General features: G+C 40.7%; 1 protein-coding gene across 3 annotated transcripts in view; it reads left to right on the forward strand.

Moving 5' to 3' along the window:
- nfatc3a (nuclear factor of activated T cells 3a) overlaps nucleotides 1-27,732 on the forward strand; it is a 61,380-nt gene that overhangs the window by 15,313 nt on the left and 18,335 nt on the right. For all 3 annotated transcript variants that reach the window (XM_020080277.2, XM_020080278.2, XM_020080279.2), the window contains exons 2-8: nucleotides 3,550-4,732; nucleotides 8,728-8,890; nucleotides 20,971-21,170; nucleotides 21,583-21,755; nucleotides 22,213-22,353; nucleotides 26,623-26,678; nucleotides 26,852-26,978. In XM_020080277.2, the coding sequence (XP_019935836.2) occupies nucleotides 3,550-4,732; nucleotides 8,728-8,890; nucleotides 20,971-21,170; nucleotides 21,583-21,755; nucleotides 22,213-22,353; nucleotides 26,623-26,678; nucleotides 26,852-26,978 (2,043 nt within the window). The remainder of the gene's footprint in view (nucleotides 1-3,549; nucleotides 4,733-8,727; nucleotides 8,891-20,970; nucleotides 21,171-21,582; nucleotides 21,756-22,212; nucleotides 22,354-26,622; nucleotides 26,679-26,851; nucleotides 26,979-27,732) is intronic.

Here is a 27,732-nt window from a genome sequence, read left to right on the forward strand (position 1 = left end):
CTAGACGTGGATTTGCTGTTTCATTTTTAGATCATTATGCAATGACATGCAGGTTTTTACTACATCACAGGTGATTTTTTTGTTCTCTGTGAGCATGGTATTGTGTACAGTCCAGAGGACAGGGGTGATATTTCAGCAATGGTTATGTATATTGCCCTCAGTTCAGGTGTTAGTGTATGTGTCTGTCTGTCTGTCTGTCTTACTTCCGTGTCCTCTGTTTCCTACTCACTATTTCTCTCCTTCTCTCTTTTCTTGTATTATCGTGAGTAGGGTGTTTCTCTATGTATCTCTATTTCACAATTCAGCGAGTGAGCAGATCTAATCTTCATAGCCTCTGTCTCTTCCTCTTGACTCTGTTGTCCTTCTCTTGCTCCCTGTCAGTCAGTCAGATGCTGTCGTCAGAGGATCTACCGCTGAGTCTTGTGACAGGCAGGCATGGCCAGTGCAAAGCCAAACAGCTATAAATAAAGAGCCTGCTAGCTGCTACTGCCTCTGTTGCTGCTCTTGGAACGAGAGAGAGGGCAGAAACATTTTGTAGATACACACTCTTCTCCCCAAACCCCTTTTTCTTGCTTCTTCAAGACTAGCCTCAATGACTAATTTAACGATGCTGTTAATTAGTTTTGACTTATTATTCCATACATGTGAAAGCAAACTATTGACTTATTACCAGGTTATGGCCTATTTATATGGGTTTGATAATCAAACAAAGACAGTCAAGTTAAATATTTCTAAGAATTTGAAATATTAAATATTTACACAGTTTGCAATGTAACAAATTTGTGTCTCATAGGCAGGTTGGTACATTTACAGAATAAAGAGAAGTGTTGCGTAAGGATTTCACAACTTTATCCTGTGCTTTTAGCTAAGCTAGATGTTTTATGAATGCTCATTGGCCTATATCTTTGCTCTGGGCATCTTGGTATTTTATTAGGGATATTAAAAATTGAACTGATTCTTGTTTTTTCCTTTCACTGTAAATTAGAAGTTGTATTTGTCATAACTTAATAGGCCAAAGATTGCACATGACTGGATGGATGGTGTGACATGTTAGGTGATGTTTGCAGAATTTTACTTTTATTGTTATTTATTATTTACAGTGGTTTATGGCAGGGTCTGACCATGGTCCTGTGGCCTGGGGCCAGTAAACATTTAGGGATGACTGACCAGTGGTCAATCCCAATAAACCACTGATGTGGTATGTGGAAGGTTATTTAAAATTGCTTATTATAGAGTTTGGAGCACAAACGCAACTGAGGATGCCATCTCATTGCAGTCTTACATTAATCATATTATGAGACACACAAAGTTCTTGTGGCTAGCTAGTCATGTAGCCAGCTGCGGTTGAGCATGAACATACACTGGTTCTTTTCCTCAGTAGCCATTGTTGTGGGGCATTCAGCTGTTTTTATAATCCATTGCAAGATTTGTTTTCAGTAAGAAAACACAGCTACAGTGTCAGGTTAGCACTATAAACAGGCGGCTTATAAACTGCTTATGTGTTTGTGCCAACAACCGTATTGAGCTAACACTAACTTTACTGTAGATGGCTGTATAATGTCAAGTGCTGTGGGCTTTTTAGCAGGCATTTTTTGCACAAATCTCCCAAGTAGAGATAAAATGTTTAGTTTTAAACTTTATTCAAACAACCCAATCTGCAGTTTATACACGAGATGAGACTTGAAGGACTGTGACTGGCATCATATGACGGTGTTGTTGTCCCTGGGACGGTGCATTAGATTTATTATTCCCATTCTTTCCAAATTTGTGGACAGCCTGATATTCAAGACTTTGTTTGCATTAGGGAATGACAAATGATAAAACCACAAAAACAAGAATGATAGTGATGATGGCATCACTCTGTTGCGTCATTTGAGAGCTGCATGCAATGGTCTTTAACTGACTCTCTCTCTCTACCTTTATGTTTTTCTGGCCCTCCCTCTCTCCATTGGCAGCACAAGGATAAATGTCACCATGTCCATGGGCCATCAGAACATCCATAAAATTTTTTACCAACCTCGCAGGCAGCCATAAATTGCCTGCTCTGTATGCACTGTTGTGCATGAGAGTTAATGTCATGCTGTCATGCATAACATGAGATTGAGGTTGAAATACAGGGCCCCTGTAATTACCAAACTATCAAATTGTGGGATTTTTTTTTTAATCATATTTTGCCTGCCAGTAAAATGTGGGGGGAAAAATGTTATACTGGGCACTGTAGGGTGTTTAAAATATTTTTTGCTGTACAAAAGAAAATTACGAGTTCTGAATTGTGGCCTGTACCGAATCTAAATCTACATTCATGATGCAGATGTATTTGGACATATTTCATGTCCAAATACAAATATATTCTCAGTTCGGACATTCTTACTTTAAAGTGTTTCTGCGTGTGAAATTTACTTTTCACATCTGAAAACATAGGAGGTGTGTGTCTGTGTGTGTGTGTTTGGGGGGGGGGGGGGGGGGGTATTCCCAATGGGAGCAGCAGAGCATATCCAGTGGAAGTTTATCAATAACCTCTAACAGAGTAGTGCCAGTGCGGACAATGAGCTTTTGTCTGTTTGTTTGTGTGTGGTTGTGTGTGTTTGTGTGTGTACATGCTGCCTGAGCCAGATGACCTTTGGTATAAATAGCCTGCCGGCGCTAGCTGTGATGACAGCCGACAGCATGCACCATTGTGTGAATTTGTTTCCTGAGTAGTGCTGTTCATTGGTTATCCCTCTTGGAACAATGCCTGTATGACTGCCTGCTACCCAGCAACACTCTGGCCTCTAATTTCCTGAAACTGGGCTCAGTAATGTAAGTGTAAACTCAGGGCACAACCACACCTGGGTCTGTGACCAGATAAGTTTTGCAGCGGCTCATGTTTAGTCCTGTTGTATTGCAGTACCAGGTGAAAGCTCGACTGGAGCAGGATGAGTACATTACTTACAGAAGGAATGATGTAAAAGCAAGTGATCAGTAATGATCATGTATATATTTCTCTCTCGTGTGTGTCTGTGTGTGTGTTTCCTTATGGGGTGAAGTTGTTTCTCTTTTAAAGTCCAGACTCACACTGCAAATGTAGGGGGCTTGTCAGGCTTTGTGATTTGGAAAATTACATAATTTTATGGTTGACATTTAAATATTCATGTGTTTTGATTGGGACTGAAGCAATAATCAGGACTCATACATAAGTCAGTATGGAGTGATGACTATCCAGTCTTTTTTAGCAGAATGGGTATCCATCTTCTAGGACAATGTTCATTTTTAGTATATTCAAGTGATTCCATGCTGCTGATTTCAGTTTTCTTTTCTCTCTGCCATTCTTGTGTCGTGCAGGTGAAATCCTCTGTTTGTTTGTATATTTTTTCAACACCATAATTTGCAAATATCCATGGTATTAATTTTGATACCATGGTACCAATATCACTGCCACACTAATCATACACTATAGTGTTGTTGATCAGCATTTTATATTCAGAGTGAAACATCAGGAAACAATTATAGGAACTGAAAATATTCTCTAGATTGCTGTGTCTTGATATTTCTTTCATTTTCTTCTCCTAGATCTGGAACCTGATGACAACACATCGTTCTACATCCTAAATGTGGGCCAGCCCCAGGCTATGGTCACTAACCACCAGTCTATTGGCCTGCCTCGTCATGGTATGCAGTCTCACTCCCAGGCCATCAACACTTCCCCACGCCTTCAGTCACACAAATCAGGATTGGATCCCCCATGCTATGAGGGACAAGACTCCAAGTATGGCTCCTCCCCTCTGCTGCCCTCTGCTCCTATGGAGGCACCAAAGGCCTTTGAATGTCCCAGTATCCAAATCACCTCCATCTCCCCTAGCTGCCAGCAGGAGATGGATCCCAATGAGGAGGATCTGAGGGCCAATGGCCCAGATGGGGACTATCACGGTGACAGACCTCTATCCAGAGACCACCTGTATTTGCGGCTGGACCACTCATACCGGGACTCTTCGCTCAGTCCTAGCCCATGCAGCAGTCTCTCTTCTAGGAGCTGGTTCTCTGATGCCTCCTCCTGTGAATCATTCTCACACGTCTATGATGATGTTGACTCAGAGCTTAATGAAGCAGCTGCCCGGTTTACCCTGGGCTCCCCACTTACTTCCCCAGGCTGTGCCTCCCCTCAAACCGGCGGTGGAGTTTTGGAGGAGCAGCCCCATTGGCAACACCACCACCCTGCCTTTGTGCACCACTCCCACTCCATCAGCCTGTCACCGCGACAGTCACCCTGCCACTCGCCACGCACCAGTGTCACTGATGAAAATTGGCTCAGCCCACGGCCACCTTCCAGGCCATCTTCCCGTCCCACCTCACCCTGCGGGAAGAGGCGTCACTCTAGTGCTGACATCTGCTATCCCAACCCATTGTCTCCACATCACTCACCTACACCCACGCCGGGACCTTCGCCCAGGGGCAGCGTTACAGAAGACACCTGGATTGGCAGTCCTTCTGTGGGCATGTCGCCCTTCCAGTGCTGCCCATCAGAGGCAGACATCCCATCTAAGACAAGGAAGACCTCACAGGATAGAACAGCTATGCAGTCTGGGAAAGGGGAGCTGGGGCTAGATGACCAAGGAAATATGTCGCCTAATCTAGACTCTCCCTCAGACGATTCCTTGCACAGCCTGAAGAAAGACGGGCCTGGGGAACAATTCCTCTCAGTGCCCTCCCACTTCTCATGGAATAAACCCAAGCCTGGTCACACACCCATATTCAGGTAAATTTGCTGATGTTGAGGAGAATATTCGGGATACATTTTTTGGAATTTTCTTTTTACCATATTATCCAAATTTAGCTTAATCTCAAAGATGCAGTTTTCTAATCCAGCAAAAGCAAATGATTCATGCAGATGTAGAAGACTCAGTGGGTGATGAAGTGTCTGGAAAATTCATGTGGTTGATCCTCTGACGACAGCAATGAGGACCAATATTTCTGCTGGTTCACAAAATTCCAGTTGCTATCCATTCGTTCTTTTCACTTTCTACAGTATTTAGTCATACATCTCTGATGCATGATCCTAAAACTTGAAGGTGTTTTTAACTTAGAGCCAAAAACAGTAGGTGATGTGGCAATTACGAACTCTTATCAGTATTTCTGTGAATTATTAATACCTATAATAATGCTTGGCAAGACACCACATGCTGTCCAGCTTGAATTGAACAATTAGTGGGTCAAGGCTAAACAATAGACCTCAGTGTGGAATGTTTTTATTGATCGTTGTGAGCTGTCATAAAGATTGAAAATCATTTTTGATCTAGAACTCAAGTGTAAACATTGTAGACCAGTAAATTACTATCAAATAGCACCTTTGATGATAATAGGTCAGTTGATGTATCTGTAGATCAATGTTCAGGTAAAGTGAACTTTGAGCCTTGTATCAGCAGTATAAATTTGACCGTAGAGTATAATTCATTTATTAGTATGTGAAGGGAATCACAGAGATCAACACACACCGATTCCTCCCAACACACAAACAGATAGGCACAATATCCACAAAGAGTAATGGGTGCAAATAGAAACTCATGATGGAGTTGTTTTAGGAGAGCAGTGTGCTTTCTGTTCTCCAGTGTGTGCAGCAGATGAAGACATGGCCTTGTTTGAGTTCACTGGCCCCAAACTCTGTAAACCAGCACTGGGCACTTATAGTAACTTAAGGGTCAACACATGCACACACACACACACAGACAGACAGACAGACACATAGACATAACACAAACGCTTGCTCGCATGGACATTTTGCAGACAATGACAGGGTCAACTTTGATGATTCACCGTTTGATCTTTGCATCTATGTCCTTGTAAGTTACATTTCCATAGTGAGCCCCTGACAGAATAATGTCTAACAGAATAGTTCTTTTTTAACAGTTCTGTTTAAACTAATGTTGTGGTGGTGACAAGAGTCTGCTCGTTTTACCCCCGTGAATTTCTATAATGAGATATTCATGGCACTAATATCAGTTGGTTGCCAAAAGCAAATACAGTTTGTACAACTGTAAGCAGAGCCTTGATTACAAAAGAATAATCTAGCATGTCATCACTGCATTGCTGCAATAAAAGAATCATCTAATGCTGCTTCAGTAGTTTGCAGCAGGGTAACCTTTATGATAAGAATAGTGGCAGTGTCATTTGATGAAGGAGCAGAGAGGTACTGATAGTATTAATGGTGAGGTGTTGTATCAGTTGGTTCTGTTACACCATGATGCAATCAAAAACAAACAATATAAATCTCTGTTTGGTATATGTATATTTATGGGTATGTGTACATTGCAAGAAGATTTGTGACTTAAAATGTGACATGTGTAGACACAAAGTTACATGAATGATTGGATGCGATTGTAATGGTGGAGACTATAGAGAAAATTGGTTGGTGCAGTTGTGATTAGACACGTTGCCCCTATACTATAGCTTAGACATTTGAGAAAGGTTATGCTATGTCAGTACATAGGCTGCCGCTCTTGCTCTGCTCCGTCACAAAGCTCATATTTCATCTGTCCTCCTCTACTCCTGTTACCATAGCAGCCATGCAAACCCACACTTCCTGGGTTGTTATGTCATGGATGCTGGGAGGAAAACATGAGGGTTAGGATGCATCTGTTACGCGTGCCAGAGTGATACATCCTAGATAGAGCCACTGAGTATTTTGATATTGCAGCAGCACAATATACATTTATCATGGTACTTTCTCCGCACATTGACTATCATATAGTACAGCAGACATCTGCTTTATTGTGTTATACATGCCTGTATCACATTTGACCTGACTAGTTAGTATTTATGTACAATTTATTGCAGATTTTCTTGACATTTTCATGTGGTAGGAAAATCCCCTGCATTAGTTAGGCTTCTAACCAAAAGGATTAATTGAGCTTCAGAAATCTTAAATACAAAAGCTTAAAAACAAAAAATCAAATTACTGTTGATTTAGTGGCAGCCTGTAGGATAGATTATGAAATTCAATGGCTTTACTGAAAATGTGGCACTCATTTCTTAAGTTCAGTCTGATCAGATTCGTCTGCACAAAGCCAGCACTTGACAGGTATTTGGAAAGGGAAGAATTTGGGGAGACAGCCACGCTGGCTAAAATGGACTAACTTTGCCTTAAAAAAATATTTGTTCTGTCAAAAAATCCATCACGGATGTTAGACTCAGTATAGTTTGCATGCTAGCAGTCTGAACTGTCTTTGAGTAGAGCCAAATAAAAAGCTTATGCCATCATGTGACAGGGAGCACAAAGAGCTTACAGTGGTTAACGCCAAGGCAGGTCTCAGTGTGCACCATAGAGTGTCTGCCTCTCAGCCCATCAGACAGCACTGAGTCAATTCCCTGACTCAGGCCTAACATGCAGAGCCATAGACGTAGACACACAAAATGCACGGATGAATAGACACACATACACAGTTTAATATCTGATCGTGTTTTCTACTATGCTTAAAAAACACACACAACAATGGCACTTTTTACCAGACATCACACATGGAAGACATACATCGCTTATGCTGCCCTACAGCAGGCCTCTTGGATGATGAATAATGAATTTTGAACAATATCAAGATGTGACAAGGATTTACATCGTGGCTCATGCTCCAGTTCTGGTACCTTGTCAAAAGCAAAAGTGCAGAAAATTAAATAAACTAATAATATAATCCAAACAACATCGTTAATGTTGAAAAACACACTTAATAAATATGAGTCAATCTGTAGATGAACCAAGTTCCGAACATTGGTAACATTTGAAGCTGACATACACATACAATGTTTATGAAAATGACAAAGATGTCAAGATAATGATGATAACAATTGAAAAATTAAAGATAGTTGTAGTCAAGCCACGTTTATTTATGCAGCACCAAATCCCAACAGAAGTTTTCTCCAAGCCCTTTTCATTAGAGGCCATATTTTTCATAAAACCTGGGTTTTTAGACCTAATGAGGTATATTTCACTATAGTGAAAGATCATGAGCTTTGATATGAGTAAATAAATGGCAATCAACAAATGCATCAACAATGGGAAGATGAAAACTGATCTGATTTGCAGAGATGGACAGACCCAGTCTCTCTGTGAGACCACTGAGTGTTGTATTTTTGAGTGCAGCTGTTCAAATATGATTGTTGTATATATAGAAAAAAATGAGGCAGGGAGGAAAAACACTTAATGACAGCCCAGGTTGTGCACTGCACATAAAATATACACTAGTAATGCATGCATGCACACACCCAGAGACTCAAAAAGAAAAGTCCCTCTTTGAATGTGATTCAGCCTCCAAGTCTTAGGTTGACCTATTACACATGCTATGCTTAAGAACATGATTAATGTATATGGGCATTCCAATGATTCATTGTCTGGTGAGGCTAAGTATACCCCCATTTTACACCTATTATACTGTCTCAGGCCATGAAGGGGGAATAACACCTTTTCAACTTTTGAATGGTTCCAGGCAGCCTGTTACTGTCATCAGACATGAAGCAGAGAGACAGGTTTTCTAGCTTGGTGTCACAAGTACCAACACATCTATACCAAATCATTTGAAATATGGAAAATATTAAGGTGTGTTTATGCAAGCAAGTGGGAAACTCTTATGGTTAAGGCTAAAATGTCTTTTCTACCACAAACATTTCACGCTCAAATCAATATTTGACCAAATATTTAACAAAACACTGTAATGTGCGTGCGTGTATGTCTGTGTGTTTATGTTTGTGGTATTCTCTCCCCAGGACCTCCTCCCTGCCTCCCTTAGATTGGCCATTGCCAAGCCAGTTTGGCCAATATGACCTGAAGATAGAGGTACAACCCAAAGCCCACCACCGAGCTCACTATGAGACCGAGGGCAGCCGAGGAGCCGTCAAAGCAGCATCTGGTGGTCACCCAATCGTCAAGGTAACATATTTGGGCATTTTCCCACATGCTTGCATGGGGTGCTGAACTTACTGCTACACAGCTGTCTTTTTTTTGCTCCATTAAACAAAATGTGAGCACTGATGTTTCTACCACGCTAAGGATTAAATATCCCTTTGAGGTCAGGACTGATTTACTGTCTGTGTTAACTCGATTCTGGCACTGGCCACTTATCATCCAGCTCCCTCTGCGTCAAGCAAACGACCAAAATGCCAACTGTCGCAGCCTTTGGTGATGAAAGGAAACATGAAAGGAAGAGAATCAAGCTGAACAAAACTTATTTACTGAATTTAGCAGTTTCTTGTTTTCCAGTTGGCAGGGATTGCCCTCTGCATGTGACTGCAACAAATTTTTATTTTCAGTTGGTACATGTGAACACCTATCACAACTAAAATATAAATGTCATTATCGGATTGTTAAAAACGTGACTAAATAGCATTTGTAAATGTTTATAGCTCAAACATCATCTTGTTGTTGGAGAAAAACATTTGATTTTAAGTTTCGTGTTACGCATTTGCATGCGTGGATTGTCACATGGATCGGTTCCCACAGCAAGACTGTCAGTCAACCTGTTGAAGCAGGACGATGAGCAGGCAGTCAGGAGAGCTGTCGCTACAGCCCAGTCAGCGGCCCTGTCATTCGATAGCACCTGAAAGAGACTAGGTGGGCCTATGTGAAGCCGAGGCTGCTTTCTCCCTCTGAGAGTGAGAGAAAGATAGAGAGAGAGCAAAATAGTGGATGATTCCAGACCCATTAATATTTCAAGAAGCCGGTGACAAGCTTCCTTTGTGTGTATGATTAAGACAGTGCTTTAGAACTGGGCAATGGCCAGTGTTGAGAAACCCGACAATTGCTGAGTTCAGCCTTCAGTTTGGTCAGCTGCTCATATCCTGCCCAATGGGATCACTACGTTTTGTCTACTATCCTCAGTGCATCTTCCAACATGTTTCTACTTTACCTGCACTATCAGCCTTTGGATGGTTGAATTGAATAGATAAATGTTAAATGTTATCATAAACTTCCAGTTTAGTTTTTGTTTCTGGCTTTAAATACAGTATATTATTGGGCCCAAGTGCACAAGACTAGACACTGACACTGAATGCAATAGAAAACCATTATTTCTGTGGTCAAATCTGTCAAATTACATTTAAAGCACATCTTAATTTTCTGTAATTATTGTTATTTGGTTATATTTTGTGCATGCAGCATGTGTTGTCATAGCTTTTGGTTTGTCCTGAGGTAAACTCAGTCACAGCTCATTATTGCACAATATACACATGATAAAACAATTTAAAAAAACAACAACAGAACTTGTCAAACAAAAACAGAGCCTAAATCACTGCCATTTGTTTTAGAAACAGCCTTCATCCTAATACATTCATTTATACACTCCCTCCAGGCCAATCATTAACCATTTCAACCTCAGTTAGACCAAGTTGCTATCCTGCCATATGTGTCGATGCATAATTTAGCCAGCCTTTGCCATGCCTGCCCTTATTCCTCATCCCCAGAGGGGGTTGTTTGGTTATGGTAGTTTCCTTGCAGTAGCTATCTTGTACTGATCTTATATCTGAGGTCAAACAAGGCAATTTCAACAGTGATTAAGACTCTGGAATCTGGTTTACAGGACCTACATGCTTAGCCCAGACAACCAGTTCTTCTGTAGTCTTAAATATAGCAGACTCTGCTCTGTTTACTTCAAACATATTTCATAATGTTTCAATGTTCTAAGGATAATTGGTGGCTATACCATATATCGCTTGAATGCATCGTTTGCATTATTGCAAAAAAGTGAAAGAAAACAGCATTTCTTCTGTAGACTTTCTCCAGAATGCTGAAACCCCCGGTGCTGAAATAAAAAATCTATATGTATCAGAGATGGAAAGGACTTTTATGATTAAAATGACAAACAGCATTCAGTTGTAATGCTCTTTGTGATCAGCGGTTCGCAGAGCTTTGTGCACAGACAGAGAGAATGTGGGGGTGAATGAGTTTTATGAGAAAGGGAGGGAGGAGTAGGGGACTTTGACAAGGAATTCTGTTTTTTTATTATGTGTTTGATTATAGAGTAAATACAGTATCAAACTACATTACAATACATTTTCTTTATTCAGCTATTAAACTTGCTGCTCCACGTTTTACATTGTAGTGCCAGTTGGTAAAGTGTCTGATTTTTATACGTAATAACAATAGAAGAAGATATTTATTTGAGGATATACTTCTACTAACCATCTTTGTTCCTTCCTATGTGCACGCAAATACTGAGCGTCAACATAAAATGAACAGCTGAGGATAGATAGTATCAGTGCTTGTCCAACAGGTCTTACAGTCAGTCTTTGTTTACTAAATACCTACTCCTCTATTGTTGGTCTTCTTCTGCTATCTTCTTTTTGTTGCACTATGCAGAAAGCACCATATTTAAAGGTGATTTTTGTTACCCTGTGATGTCATTGTAGATTCTTTAGTAGAGTACAACAAACCTTATGCTGGATATTAGGTCAGATATATGTTGGTTCAATTGTAATAAAAGCATCAACAAACAGTGGACATTATTGGAGTGAATCTCAAAGTTGATCACTGTTTTTGACCCAGTATTGGACACAAGGGGTCAGACAACTTGAAACTGTGAAAAAGCATGCATATATTATGTTTCCCAGGTGCTCTGTAGGTGTGAAGCAAGCTATTCCTTCTGGCAGAGTGACAAGGGTGCATGGCTGTGTGATTCCAGCCTCTCTGCCACACAATTTGATTATGCAGATTCAACGTTTTGATCAGATTTTACTGGTAATTTTGTTGGCAACATTAAGAAGTTTCTCTTCTATTCATTCTACTGATGGTAGCTTTATGTCTTTTGGACTCAGCGGGACCTTGTATTCTCCTTTGGTTTTAAATGTGGTGCTGTGATGTCACCAGATGATGCCATAGCTGCCATCTGGATCTGGTGATGACTTCCTTTTGTGGCCACGCTGTTGCCCAGATCAGTGCACCACTGAGCTGCTGTGTCAACAGAAAAAAACAAGAAATGCCTAAAGGAAGAAGCTTGGAGTCTGGAATACTTTCACATGTTCACATGTTAAAGTTCAGTATTTGTATTTTTACTATGAAACATTTGAGCAGGTGAAGCCCTCAGCAGTAGTGAGTCCCCCTTTTTTTACCTTTTATTGTGCAAAAAGCACAATGGCCTTTAGCCAAGTCATGGCTGTGCAATTAAGAACAAGGTTATGCAGTTATGTCCCCTGACAATAATATAGACATATATACTTTACATAAAAGCTCAATCAACTCTCTTAGAAGGTAACCCCATAAGTCACATACACTGTACCCAACAACTTACATGTCTCTGCCATGGGCCTGTAATCCTGTGTGCCTGTGGACTTCTGTTGTTCGATCACTTAGTCATCTTTAGGTGGGAGTCTTAACACATGTTTCACTCAACAGGTTTTGTGGAAACTATGAGGCTACTTTAAAATAGCTTTCTTTCTTGGGTCTGTGTAAGAAAAAAAATTATATTAAAAGCTACAGTTACAGCATAAAATTGTAAATGATATAGTTGGTTTATCCTAGGTCAGACTACGACAGATTTTACTGTCATTAGTCAAGTCTAACAGTGAGAGTTTTTCTTTCTCACAGATTTCCCTCATTCAAAACCACACATCACAACAAACATGCAGACAGCTATTAGTTAAATAACGATTATAATTAAATAAATATTGTTTGTCTGTGGATTTCCTCTAGATAAAAAGAAAGAAAGAAAATGCTGAGGGCATCGTTCACCCAGTGAATCTCATCCACATGTTATAGCATAAGACTTCCCCAGAGAACAGATTTGTGTTAATTTGTTCAGCATGTCTGTGTAAAATGTAATGGCTCAGTTGAGAAGCAGTTTTAAGCCAGTGATTTCTAACCTGTGGTTTTGGGCTCCAGACGCATGATGTAGGAGCTGCAAGAAGCATAGACACAGAAAATATGAAGCAGCTATCAGCATTAAAACCTGTCACATGTCCCCAGGCCTGTGCACTTGAATCAGCTATTGCAAAGTCTGAATTGTTTAGATTTTGTTTAATGATCTTGTTATGATACTGTGTGTGTTCTCTGCTAATTTTACTGTATCATTGTGTGACCTTGCAGGCAAAGCAACAGAGTGTATTTCCAGCTGTCAACATGCCTTTGAATTTAATGTTACAGTAACTTGCACTCTGGTGCAAATACATCTCTATCGCTCGGAATAAAACATGAGACTGCAATGTGTTGGGAGTTTGACACCAGCTAACACTAATAAGAAAGAGAGGAGGGTGTTGACCAGCTGTTGACCAGTGATCTAAAGAGAGGCGGGGTGTCGTATGGCTGTGCCTGGCAATGGTCATAACCGTCGGCTCCTTTTCCGTCTGTACGTACGGTAGCCAGACAAACAAAGGACGCAAAGTGTGACAGTGTTTACATTGAGTTGTTTTGACAGACATGATTCATAGCTGTGAGTTCTGAGAGGAATGCTGTGTATTTCTGTGCAAAGACACACACACACTGGAGCCAATGACATTGTTAAATATTCACAATGTGGTTGTGTAGAAGTCCATCAGTCAACAGTGTTTATGGGACACTTTTAACATTAAACATTGAACAAAAAAATACTCCCCATGTAATGTAGTCGTTGCCAAAGACATATTTGTTATTGATAAACCAGAGTTTCAGTGCTTATTTAAAAAATGTGCCGGGTCTAGTTGCTTCTCAGTATTTTCGTTACCTGATTTCTGAAATATTATTTTTCTAATAATTGTAGATTGCAGGATGGCTATGTTTGTGTCTGGCTGACTGGATGTTTTAGCCATTCCTCTGGGGCAAGCTGCAGACCATAATTGGTACACCTGTTGCTAGGAGACTTTTAAGTCCAAAGCCTCTCTGGCTGGCTGAGGTATCCTTGTGCGTATTTAACCAGCTTAATTGAGTACTGCTGCACCCACACAAATATAAGGAGCCCCTCTGGTATTACCTGCTGGGCTACGGATGGAGGCAGGCAGACACAACAAGAAAAAAAGACTTAGATACAGCGAAGAAACAATCACACAAACAAAATTGAGCCCATAAAAGCACAGCAGAGGAGTGAGATTTATTACAACACAAAGCTGAAAAGAGTTGGAAACAAAATATTATGACCATCTTGAAACCTGCTGCCCCCGTTAATAAATCTAAATGAAGCTATGGTGTCTGGTGACAAGGATTTGAAAGAGAATACGACAGAAGCCGTCCAAGACGTCCTAATATTTCCACCAGCTTGGATGCATTAAATGATTTTGATCCCAGTGCTTAAATGCACGGCCATGACCTAATTTCTGCCCCTCTCTGTCTCTGTCATTCACTCTCACATTTTCACATTTTCTTTAACCCCTTCCCTTACTCTGTCCATCTCTTTCTCTCGTCTGCCTTCTTTCTCCTTATTATTTGTCCTGCTGCTTTACAGTCAGGCTTTTTCCATAGCTTGACAGTTCTCTCTCTTTCCCGCAGGATCTCTCAGTAGACTAGCTGCCATAATGCAGGGAGACACAGACAACAATGCAGAACCATGTGGTCTGTACTGTGTGAACTGGCTGGAGTTGGTGTTGCTTTGCCCCAGGGCTGTATTTGATGTAAACATGTTTGAAGCTTGGCTTTCATTTGTTGTAATCAGGCTTAGTGCACAGTGAGAAAACGGTCACTGAGAGGGGGGGAGTCGAGAGAGACACGTGTGTGTGTGTGTGTGTGTGTGTGTGTGTGTGTGTGTGTGTGTGTGTGTGTGTGTGTGTGTGAGAGAGAGAGAGAGAGAGAGAGAGAGAGAGAGAGAGATGTGGGGGAGGATAGGATGGGGGAATAAGAGGAATTGAGTTTGGACCAGTCTAGCAAGGCCATATACAGACCTCATGCAGTATACAGTAAACGCTCCTGTGTGTATGTGTTTGTGTGCGCGTGTATTGACCTTGTTTAAACAAACAGTCAACCGGCCCCCCTGGCTCTCTCTGCCCTCCCTAGTGTGCTGGGCAAACATCAAGCCTGTGTGTGTGTGTGTGTGTGTGTGTGTGTGTGTGTGTGTGTGTCTGTGTGTGTGTGTGTGTGTCCATAGATCCCAGGTTGTGGTGCCACAGTGCCACAGACGGGAAACCACTGCCAGATAAAATGGACCCACTCATGACCTTGACCACCATTGCTCCCGTTTTTACATCTGTTGCACACACTCTCTCTCTCTTCTCTCACTCTCTCTCACACACACACCATCCAAGGCCCACACTTTACACCAAAGTTAGTGTGCGTAAATCCACAAATACTAAGTAGCACACACTCTTCAACACAAGCTTCAGAGATGTCGTTTACACCGACAGGACTGTACGTAGCTGCTCGCTCTCAAACACACACACACACACACACACACTCTTGCATACACAGCGAGTCTCACCATGGCAACAGTGGAGCAACACAGAGAAACAACTTGGCAGAGTCAGGCGCTGGCTGTGAGAAAGTGTCGAATTACGGCAGAGGGCTGGGGCTGAGGTAGGAGAGAGGGGAGGACAGGGACGAAGAAGAGAGACTGACAAAAGGGAAAATAGGTAGGAATAGTTGAAAGCAGGAAGGGACGTCATGAGTGCAAGAGAGGAAAGATGAGGACAGAGGAGAAAAAAGCAGAGGAGAGAATGTAACAAGAGATAAACTGAAAATGAACAGCACCAGTGCAGGTAGACATTGAAACACAGGAGGTGAACAGAGGCAGTGTTTTACTGCAGGGAGATGGTGATGTTCGCCTGTCAGCCTTGTCCATGTAAATATTTTATTATCAAAACTGTAGGTGCTCAGATGAGTTCCTACCACTACCACTTATTTTTTGTATTTAAACATAAGTTTAAATGGGTTGTTGTGTTTATGCCTGTGTGCCTGTTCGTGTGCACGTAGTGATGGGATATGTTTTTCCCCTCCACTTGCTCGCTTTATTACTGGATCAGTGGAACAGATGAAGGCCAAAAATAAGTGGGGACTTTATTTAGTGGGAGCTGACTATGTAACCGTATCCAGAGGTTTTATTTTAGGGGAGAGAATTCATCCTAAACCTGATCCATGGGCAGAAGCAGCAGCAGCGGCGGCCATAAGGTAGTGACAGGCTTCAGCGGGCATGGGCCTCTGGGACATGTGGCAGGTTTTTAATGTCATTGTGGTTTAATATAAGAACTGATCTCTATCAGGCCTCAGTTACTTGCTGACTGACCAGCTGGGCTCAGTGCAGTGTGGACTGGTAGAAAGGTGAGGAGTTGAAAGTGCAGAGACCACCCTCCTGTGGTATTTCACACTCAGGCATAGATTCAGGGGGTGGCGGAGGGGTGACTCAGGAATGTGAAACAAGTCAAGGGTGTGTGTCGTGTGCATTTCACTGCGGAGAAGTCTCCTCTGCCAGGACCGAGGCGCTGTCCATGTGCCCTTGTTTACGTCCTGCTGGTTGAAGGTGGTGCTTTATCCATTTTCTGAACTAAAGGTGCAAATGGGCCCCCTGAAGTGTGCAGAGACTGGTATTAGACTGGAGCTCAAAATATCATTGTAATATTTGTGTAGTATTTAGTTGTAGCCCTAGTTTTTGGTGAATATTGGTATATTATGTATATTGGTTCCATATACTGGACCCTTGCTTAAGTAAACGTTACTCTTAAAACTAGCACTGTGTTGTAATGCTGACATTTTTTATTGTAGAATCAATTTCACAATAATTTTTGACATTTGTAAAACCACAACACATTCTATGGTTATCAAAATTGATCAAATTCACCTGAATAAAAAAATAAATAAAATAAAAATATTTTTAGTATTGGTCGTGACTGTGGCGGAGGGACTGAATTATCCTGCCTGTGTGGCGTGTTTCTATTTGGCCAGGAGTGTTGATTCACTGGGACGGCTGAAGTGCTCTCTTTCTTTCTGACTCTCTAATCAGGTTTTCCTGGTTGATTATTTGATTTGGAAAGAAGTGGTGGCCTGCTAAGTGTATGTTTGTCAACACCCTGGCCCTCCACCAAATCCCTCATGTGCAGAGACATAGAGGAAATACAGGAGGACACAGAGAGGCAGAGATCAAGAGGGTAAATGGAAGGAAAGAAAAAAAGGACTTTTTTGTTCCTAGTTCTGGGTAGAACTGACAACCTGGAAAAAAGGTTCCTTGACAACTTCTGCTGCATTAAAAAAATTAAACTGGTCTTTTTTTATTCCTCTTTTCTGCACTTTTTTAGTGCTCTGATTTATTTCTGTGAAGCATGTTCAGTTTTTTATGTCTGTTTATCCTCTCTCACAGATGCATTCCTCCAGACACTGTTAACTCACTTAATGCTGTCTGGAACACACATGGTGCTGTGAATAAACATGCCTTGATTTATGGACACTCACACACACACACACACACACACACACACACACACACACACACACACACACACACACACACACACACACACACAAACACGCACACACACACACACACACGCACGTTGTCTTTCAACTACAAAAACCTTACCTTCCTAACCTTACCTTCCTAACCATACCCTAACTTTAAGCTTACCTCACCATTACCCTAATCTTGACCACATACCCAAAAAATATTTTTTTTTCATTTAGAGACACAAGGCATGTACCATATGGAATGGTCTTTTGTCAGACATTTGTCCCCAAAAGTATCCTATGACAGAATAACACACACACACACACACACACACACACACACACACACACACACATTTTGTACTTTGTGAATTACAGGCATGTGCACAGATGCAGCGTGCACACATGATCATAAAATGAGCAACACAACCTACAAGACTGTTTATGCCTGTGACCCCATATGTCTTTGCATCCAGAATAATGGTGTCATTTAAAGCCATGGATTCATTCAAGCAGGGGTGCTTAATTACCTGTTACGTTGTTACTGGCAAAAAATTATACTTTGATGTGGCTCTTAAGATCTAATGTGGTTTTGAAAGATGAACTCATTACTGGTTATTATAGGGGCTTCACGCTGTTCCGTTCGTGCTACTTCCTTCCGAATACATTTCATGTGCCACATACAGTAGTTTCCAAGACTCAGTGGGTTGATTCCAAATGGACATGGGTGATGGTGAGAAACCAGACTCACAGTTTTTTTTTAGGAATACATGTGGATTAACATGTGTTCTTGTGTGAGGTGGAAGCTGCCTTCTCAGGTCATCATCCCTGTGATTACTATCACAAAGATATTTAAAATGTATGCTGCAGCAATATCTGCACTACAAGAGCTATGAACAGGTTCAAGCTCAGCTGCCCATAAAGAACGTGAATTACTGATCTTTTTAGTCATTCACTACAATTCAGACATGCCTACATCATTGAGCCTTTAAAACACACTTGAGCTGCTTTCTGGGAAGCAGTGGACTGCGCAGTTCCTCTGCATATTAAACGCAAGTGTCAGAGTGAGATGCGCCTCATTTTCTACAGACTTTATCCGGCTAGAAATCTAGGAGAAGTCAATGTATGAATACAGCAGAGGATCCCCTGATTTTTTCCCTTGAAAACAAATCCTAGGGACTGGAACCTAAATAGAAAAAAGTAATTGAAAACATTGATTCGACATGGAAGTTAGATGGTTATATGGAAAGGTCAAGATCAAAACTCAAGTCTTGTCTAGAGTTAAATAAATTGATTGTTTCACCTCAGTATCAGACTAATGATGTAAAGATTAGCCTCTTGCAGACTGTGTCAGTGGTAGCATTCATTTTCCCCTTTGTTTCCCTTCCCTTAACTGTAGACACTGCTTATCTGTTTCAGCAGCTAGATAAATAAACAGTAGGACAGTATGATGACCTGTGTTCAGCCAGTTTCAAAAGCTTGATGGTTTTTCCCACATCTCACTCTGATGCCGTTTAATCAGCCTTGACCTTTATTACTAAGGATGTTCAATATAGGATTTAAACAAATACAGTTATACATGTTGAGCGGGTAAGGTTTAGGTAATTGGCCCTCTCTTAAGTAACATGGTGTTTAGTAGTAACAAAAAGTGCAATTTATTTTTACCAGCCAGCAATAGATTTTCCCTTGCATTATTTTAAATTTAGCTCTCTCTGGAGAACCATTGGGTTTTTACTGAGCATACAAGGTTATTATTCAGCTCCTAACAGTAAAGCATTATTAAGATTCAAACTCCACCGCCCTGTCTGCCCAGTATCTGTCTCTGGAGGCTGGTCCTCTCACATAACCAGCTGTAAACACAGCATATTTCAGTTTTCCACCGCTCTGGTCAACCTACTTACCCCCATACTTTGACTGCCACAGGGGGTTATGACAGAAGTAACAAATAAGAGAGAAAGAGAGGATCAAAGAAAGAGATAGACAGGCATTGGTATTCCTCTCAGGTGATCTGATCTGATTGGAATGTGTCTCCACATGTGATCAGATTTCACTTCTCCGCTCCAATCTCAAATGCGTCCTACAATTGTCTTGGGTGTTGTACTTAGAGCTGTCCACTTGTGATTGGATCATCCCAAGCAGGATGCTGAACAGAGCCACAGATACAAAAGTGAGCACAAGATACAAGTAAATCCAATTACAGTTGTTCCCATGAAGACTTGATCCCACCAGTGATTCCAACTCACCTTTTACCAGAGCTGGAACTAAGTTATGTTCAATAATCCTGCTGTAAACCAGTTTACTGTGAAATATAGTGTAATAACAGCCTCAGTGAAAGACAGAATTTGGAAACCAAGCAGGTATGTCTTTGGTGCTTACTCTCAGGTCTATGTGTTTCCAGTGCTTGTTGTTTTGGAACGGCACATGACAAATCCATAGCTACACCCACTTTCTCTCCTTCCACCCACCACACTTCTGTACCAAACATTGACACAGCAGAGCGTGATGCAAACCTAGAGGGAGGAAAGGGTCAGTAGCCAGCTGTGGTGGGGATGAGGCTTGGCAGTTCCAGGGGTGAAACAGCAATGAAAGACCTTGTTCTTCTCTGTAACCCTCAATGGGCTGCCCTCCATCCAGGCTGGAGGTGTAGGTTTATGAGGGCAGTACGGTGGGAGTGTGCATGTGCAGGGGCTGCCATCATGCTGTCACGGAGTCTGCCAAATACAACATTACCACAGTAGTGGCATTGTGTGGCCGGTGTGTTTGTTCTGTTCCTCTTAGGAGGAAAGGTCCTGCTCTCCTTTCCATCTTCTTCTTGTCTCTACACAAAATGCAATACTTTGACCTCATTGAACATCTCACCTGTCTGAGTTGAAACGATGCCGGCACTCAGATACTAATGGAGAGACTGACTGTTGCCTGATGTCAAACGTCAACCAGGTTGGCACGCATGAACCACTGGACACCGCTGACATTTTTATTAGCAATTTTTACCCATTCAACTACAGTGTAAACATTAAAAACCTTTTTTTATGTGTGAGACCTCACAAGAAGAGTCAAGGGTCATATGAGTGACAGGTTTTATGTAAGATAATGTAAAATGTAATATTTATTAGAGGAGATTAGCTCAAATATGACATTTCTAAAGCTTTCTACATTAAATCTATAAATCATCACCATCATTGTATCAGCAGTGACCCTTTTTGTGTTAATTGGTATGATGGTTTAGTAAACCAGCTGTTGGACCTTTGGATAAAGCCTCGTTAGTGTCCTTGTATTCTGTCATTTTATTTTGTGAGAGCTAGTGCACCTGCAGTACAGCTTTTATTTTCTTGGAGCAACTGACTAGAGCTGGTTTCAAGGTTTTCTTTTAGATGTTGGAGGCAACACTGTCCTGCACAGAATCCACTTCAGAGGCAGGCTTGCAAGGGGAAAAAGTTTTAAGACTATTAGTAGAAAACGCCAGTGTCAAACTGGTTGGAGGCCAAAGCGCCAGATGAATCTCCAGTTGCCCTGCCAGAAATATCGCAACACCCCCGACCTGACATTTAGATTCCCTCTAAAAAAAGGTGGCCCTCTGAAGGCAATGGAAATGAAAAGAGTATTCCTTTGTTCACACCTCTCTCATCTGCACCCTGAGAACTCACATCTGTTTTTACTCAGTTTTTCTGTCTTTATCTGTCATGTCTCAGCTCATTGGCTATAGCGAGAAGCCCATCAACCTGCAGATGTTCATTGGAACGGCGGATGACCGATACTTAAGGCCGCACGCCTTCTACCAGGTGCACCGGATCACCGGGAAAACTGTAGCCACAGCCAGCCAAGAAATCATAGTCTCCAGCACCAAGGTTCTCGAAATTCCTCTGCTGCCCGAGAACAACATGTCAGCCAGGTAGGTGTCAGAAGCACTTCAGGGTTACATTACTCAGTTATGAGCTTACCACCATGAAGAAAGCCCTGTCCTATGAAAAATATGCATTTAAACATCACAACATCTTGCAAAGGGGATTTTATAGATTTTTGAAATTGAAACCAACAGGAGAAATGGGTACAGGAAAAAAACGAGGGTTTCCCATGAAGCAGAGCAAGACTTTCTCATTTAGAGTTGTAATAAATCCTATTTACAGGCATTTTTAATTTGGGATTCAACTTAATTTTCCTCTCAGTGCCAATCCCCTGCTGGGCCTGTGGTTGGTTTTATTCTCTCCCACGCCCTCCCTTCTTAAATATATCTTCGATTATTGCCATCCCTGTGGTGCTGTATGGGGCTGTATGGGGCCAACTATTTCCCCTCTATCTTGCAGCATTGACTGTGCCGGTATCCTGAAGCTGCGGAACTCTGACATCGAGCTGCGGAAGGGAGAGACAGATATAGGAAGAAAGAACACACGGGTTCGTGTGGTTTTCAGAGTGCACATCCCTCAACCTAATGGGAAGGTGCTGTCGCTGCAGGCTTCCTCCATTCCTGTGGAGTGCTGTGAGTGTTGACGTCCTACACACACACACACACACACACACACACACAAACATGTTCATTCAGAAATCTATGTGTGATATGAAATCACTCACAGATAAGTATTCAAACATTTCCTCATTGTTAGAAAACTTAAAGGGATAGGATGTTGATTTAATTTCGTGTGTCCTCTCACTTAGAGTCACTTTAGATAAGAACGTAAATGCTGTACCCTTCTAGCCGAGCAGTTACATAATATACCTATATTCCATCACCACAGCGCTGCAATAAATCCTACTTTTTCCCTCTGGCTGACAGAGAGTTGTTAATTCTTAAAGCAAGATTTGATTTGAGTTTTTTTTTCAACTACATGACATTCTCAGAAGTTAATTTAATTTATTTAACAAACTTCAGTGTGAGTGAAACAGCTCAGCAAATGATCATCTTCTTTTCTCCCCAACCCCTGCTGTTTCTCTCCCAGCCCAGCGTTCAGCTCAGGAGCTGCCGCAGGTTGAGAAATCCAGCCTGACCAGTTGTGTGGTGAGCGGTGGAGAAGAGCTGGTCATCACAGGCTCCAACTTCTTCCCAGAGTCCAAAGTCATCTTCCTGGAGAAAGGCCCTGGTAAGTGTTGTCAGCACAGCAGACTCTTCTTGAACCAGCACTGCAGCAGAAACAGTGTTTGCCAAGTACATGTGTAAAAAAATCATACTAAATTCTGTCTGACAGACTATATCAGAGGGGCTGCTAAAACATTTCATGTGTCAATTATGTGCTATGTTGGAAGAGTTTTGTAGATTTTGCATATGCAGCAGAAGTCAGCAGAAGGTTATGATTTAATGAGTCATGGTTGATACGTGTCTATGCTTCAGTTCACTTGTCTTTTTTTCTCTCTTCCTCAAAATTGTCACAAGAGAATAAAAATATCTAAAAATCTTGTAATTAAAAACCAACTATCCAAACTACCTGTTAAAACCAGCCCTGTGTGTGTGTGTGTGTGTGTGTTTGTGTGTTTGTCAGTTCTCAGTTCTCAGATCACATCTATCATTATCTTAGCCTCAACAAGTCCTCTATTCTCTCAGGGCATTTTAATAAATGTCAAACAGATTTACCGTATGTCTGTAAGTAATATATGTCTGTCAAGTCAGCGTGAGACAAAGACTCATGGGGAAGAATATGGTCTTGATACAAACTTTACATTGTAATTTCTTATACATAACATATAATACTATATATAATATATTATATTATAAAAAACTTTAATATTTATAAAATTATCACAAAACTACATTATCAACATGTATTTATTTTATTTCTTTAATAAAGAACCATCCACTGTCACTGTCCACTTTCAATATATTTCCCAAAAATAAAAAAAAAGTATTGACTGGATTGTTTAAATTAGTCTTTAGGACATATACATATTAAAATATTTCCTCTATGAAGTACTTTGTGACATCACTGCTCTTGAAAGATGTTATACATACTGTAAATTGTACTTACTAAATTACTTCTTGTCATGGCTAACCAAAACCACACTTAACAAACCAACATAAACATGATAAAACAGGCAAATATAGTCATTTAATATGGTAATTTAATAATAATCCAGTATGTAAACTAGATAGATTCATTATTAGTCTTTCCATTATGTTTTTTAATGATTTTCAATGAACCCACATTTTGTCTCACACTTCACTGTTGACTTTTAGGAAAACACTGCACAACCAAAATCTACTGCTTTTTTTCACCTCCAGTGTGGAGATTGTTGGGTCGTTGTTTTTTGTCTTTGTCTTAAATTGTTTGAATATCTGCTTTTACAAATGTCTTAGTAGATTACTTAGTTCAACTCCCTGTGCTTGTCATCCTGTTTCTTTTAAACAGGATGAAAAGCACCTTCTTAAACCTTCTTTCTCTGCCTATCTTTTTTCTTGTCTGTACACCAGTCCACAATCAAAACACATGTAATAGCTGGAAGTTTTAAATGAACAACATTCATGAAGCCAGTCTCTGCCTGCCCGAGGTACCATTGCGATGTAGAGCAACAAAATCAAGTTCACACATGGCAGAACGTTGAGCAGTGATGTGAGAGTCATTCTCTTCAAGTTTTCTAGAAAAAAAAAAACCGCCTGTAGGAATGTCTTTCGCTCTTTTAGGTGTACCAGGTGAAGCATGGCATGGAGAAGTAATGTGGTTGAAACAACTTGCTGATGGTCAAGTCTTTATAGCAGCACAGCAGTAAGTAGAAACCTTAGGGAGGTGCATCTTGGGTAGGGAGGACAGCTGGGCCCCATGGTGCACAAGGGCAGTGGACTGTGGAAGGAGACAGAGAGAATATGAAAGGGAAGGGGGAAGATGATGTTGATTAGGTTTGTGTAAATTATCCCCCTCATCATGACTAATCCGCCAGCTTTAGTGCAGAAAGGCACTGATTGGAGTAAGTGCAGGAATGGAAGAAAAGAAAGAAAGAAAGAAAGAGGTAATGGCAGATATTTTTCCACCATCGCTCATAACTGAAAGACAACAGTAGATTTATGAGGAGCTGGAGAGACAGGCCTGTTGTTGCTAGTACACAGAGATTATGGTTCCAGAAATGACTTGGCACAGGTCAAGGTAGTTGTTGTTCATGTGGGATCCTAATTTTAAGTAGATAAACAGTCAGATGTAATATAGTGCTTTAGTGCAGGTGCTGCCCTTTCCTTCACTTGGTTCCTCAGAGTTTAGTTGACATGTCTTCCAAAGTTTTTTGGATACTACACTGTTCAGTTTACTTATTCAGATTGATTTGACAGGTGGACGTGAAAGGCCTTTACTTTTACCAGTGGCCAGATATTCATCTTCAAGGAAAGTGTGGGAAGAGAAAACAAATCTCTTGAGTTATTATTTTATTTATTTATTTAGAGGATGGGAAAGTCTATAAAAAAGAAAGATAAATAAAAGGGAGAAGGGTATAGGGGCTGAGAAGCTTTTATAGTAAGTGGCATTGTAGAAAAAAATTCTAAATACAGTAAGATATATAGATAGAGTATATCTACTTAAGTATGAATGAATATATAGTAGACTGGACTTCAAAGGCTCTAACACTGACTGCCCTGAGTAGTGAATAACACAGCATTTGTACTCAGTGGTCACCTTGTTGTTTCTGTCGTAACAGCTTAACAACAGCGAGATCTTAGAAAGATGTTAGTCTACCGCCATAACATAAACAGCAATTACCGTCTTTATTTGTGTTCGATCATGCGGCGCAGTGAGTCCACGCTCTTGTCGGCCCTCTGACTGGGGCGAGTACTCGTGTTGTCTGGATTATCCAAGTCATTGTCTCAGTGTGGTATGAGGTTCCTGTCAGTGCTTGTTGTCTGACAGAGCATGTGGGGCCCTTGCTCCTGCCTGTTGAATGTCAACAATCCACACTGCAATAATGCACTGATGTCAGCTGCAAAGGCATTCAAGGTCATTTGCTCATTGGAAAAAACTACTCTGTCATCCACAAGTTAAGCTCTACCTTTACAATAGAGACAATCTCTTCAGGGTTTTGACTGCTTAATGTGGCAGTGGATTACTACAACTAAGGCTAATGTTAGGATGAGGGCAGGACAGGAAAATTAACTAAGTTAGGTTAAACCTAAAACTAGAGTCTGGAGTAGAAAGCTGAAAAGAGACAGGGCTCACAACTGAGCACTTACTTTGTTAGAAACTACACTTAAGCCAGCTGTCTGTGCAGACATGTTGCAGATGCCTGACAGTGGTCTTTGGGGGAATCCTTTGGGTTTTGAGGAAGAGGCCATGCAGGTGCAGAGTATACTTGCACCATTTGAGCACCGTGAAACTGCAATTTAATTTGCCTCCACAGAGAGTCTCTTCTGTACTTACTTCGCTGTCAATGTTTTTATTCTTCACAATGCTGCGATAGCTGTGATTTCCCTCAACCACACGGCAAGCCTGCTAGTGTTTTTCGCCCCAACTGCTTCCCTTCGAGCAGCTGCCCCAAAGATGTCTGGCCAAATAATTAGCTCCTTCATAGGAAAACTGGAAAGGATGTTTTCTCGCCAGAAAACCTGGCAGTGTGTAAAGGCATTTTAAAATAAATAAGTATTCCAGTGCTCCCTCTGTAATTTTAACTAGGTAAGACAAACAGCAGGATATTTGGAAATTTGATTACTATTTAATAGCTGTTAAGATTTTCTCCATGGGGCTTCTGGGCCTTTAAAAATTACATCATGTCGAAGTCTCTTGGTTCCCCCAGAACAAATTGAAATTGTGTGCGCAAGCATCATGTGGTTCTTAAGCCCTGTCTGTTTAAGAAAGCACTGTACCCTGACTAAATAAAACTAAACTAAAAGCTAAAATAGTTAAACAAGAGCTACACCACAGAGACAGCTACTTAGAACAATATCACAGTGATTCAAGAGGGTTTTAAAAATCTGCAGTTATAGCTGATTGTGTGTGGCCTGAGTATTTAAGTACTTGTGTCAGCTATCAGTTTTTAATTGTATTCGTTTTCAGTTGCATGTCTGAATGATTTAGGTGGCCATGTATGTCCAAAATTAGAAGGGATATGATTAAATGTTTTATTCTGCATCACAAGTTTATCCCTTTTGCCATTAGCCAGGAATGACTCTTGTTTGCACTAGAAAGTTGCTAGAGTCTTTTAAAATATGACATGTGATATGCTATCTGTCGAATGTGACAGTATCTCTCATGAGAATATGTACTCTGATCTAATAAAACAGTGATGAGCATGACAGTTGAGATTATGGAAAATGTAGCATATACAACAAATTGATTTCAGATCATATTTAATCATGTGTTGTGTCTTTGCTTATTTATGGAACTAGGAATATTACTATCTTTTGCATTTATCCTTGTGTATTTTCTTTTTAACCCTTTTACTAGATGGACGACCGCAATGGGAGGTTGAGGCAAAAATAAAACGTGAGAAAACTCAAGGAGTACGTATTTACATTATTTATTATTCCCTACCGTAATTCCACACATTTTTATATGTAATACTTAGTTAAAAATTACTTTAAATAAATATATTTTTATTATTTGTAAACTTATTTGCATTTAATGTATGTAAATATTTTTTGCATATACAAATTATATCAAATTGTTTTTGTAGTCGTGCATCGTGGTGGAGGTTCCCCCCTACCACAGTAAGACTGTGGGCTCAGCTGTGCAGGTGCAGTTTTATGTCTGCAATGGCAAGCGGAAAAGGAGCCAATCACATCGCTTCACTTACCTTTCAGGTGAGACAATTTATTCTAATGATTTTTTAGAAAGAAGGCCATAGAGGTATGTTTGGATTTGTTCAGTTTGTATATCTGCAAAACTAAATTAAAAAAACTAAATCCTATGGAAACAAAACAAGTGACAAGTTTCCAAACATATGCTCTTTTTAGTTGTTTAGCTACAGTATTTCCCTGCAACTCATTTTACAGATACTTACACACACAAATATTCTGTAAGTTGTTACTTTGCATTCCTCTGGGTTTATTACTTCCTGCTGTAGTGAGTCTCCATACCCAGTTACAAGAAGTATGACTGACAGCTGTAACATGCATGTCGTGTTGCAAACTTCTCTACAGTGGCTTTGCTAACCCAATTTCTCTCTTTCTCTTGCCAAACAAAGCATTGCTGTGGTGTAAAAGGGGCTCTTCCACTGAGCATAACAATAACACCTGCCAACTGTTTATTTTTTAAAACCTTAATTTCATGCGCTCCCCCCCCCTCGTATGTACTGTATTTGAATGAGGTTTTATGATGCAAATCTTTTGCTATCCAGGAAACTTTACTGCACGTGTCCTCTGAGTTGTGGTTTCTTTTAATTATTTAAAGGAAACTCAATGATATTTTGATATTCAAGTTTCCTCAATGTTTTTCGTTAAAAATCAAATTGCTGTCTTTGCTATTTGATATTGTTGCTGTTGTTTTTTTCTTCTTCTTGAAGCCAGTCAAACTGAAAACACAGTTGGCAGAATATAATAGCATGTGACCATTTTC

This window comes from Paralichthys olivaceus, chromosome 1, assembly GCF_024713975.1.
Source record: "Paralichthys olivaceus isolate ysfri-2021 chromosome 1, ASM2471397v2, whole genome shotgun sequence".
NCBI classification, from domain to species: Eukaryota; Metazoa; Chordata; class Actinopteri; order Pleuronectiformes; family Paralichthyidae; genus Paralichthys; species Paralichthys olivaceus.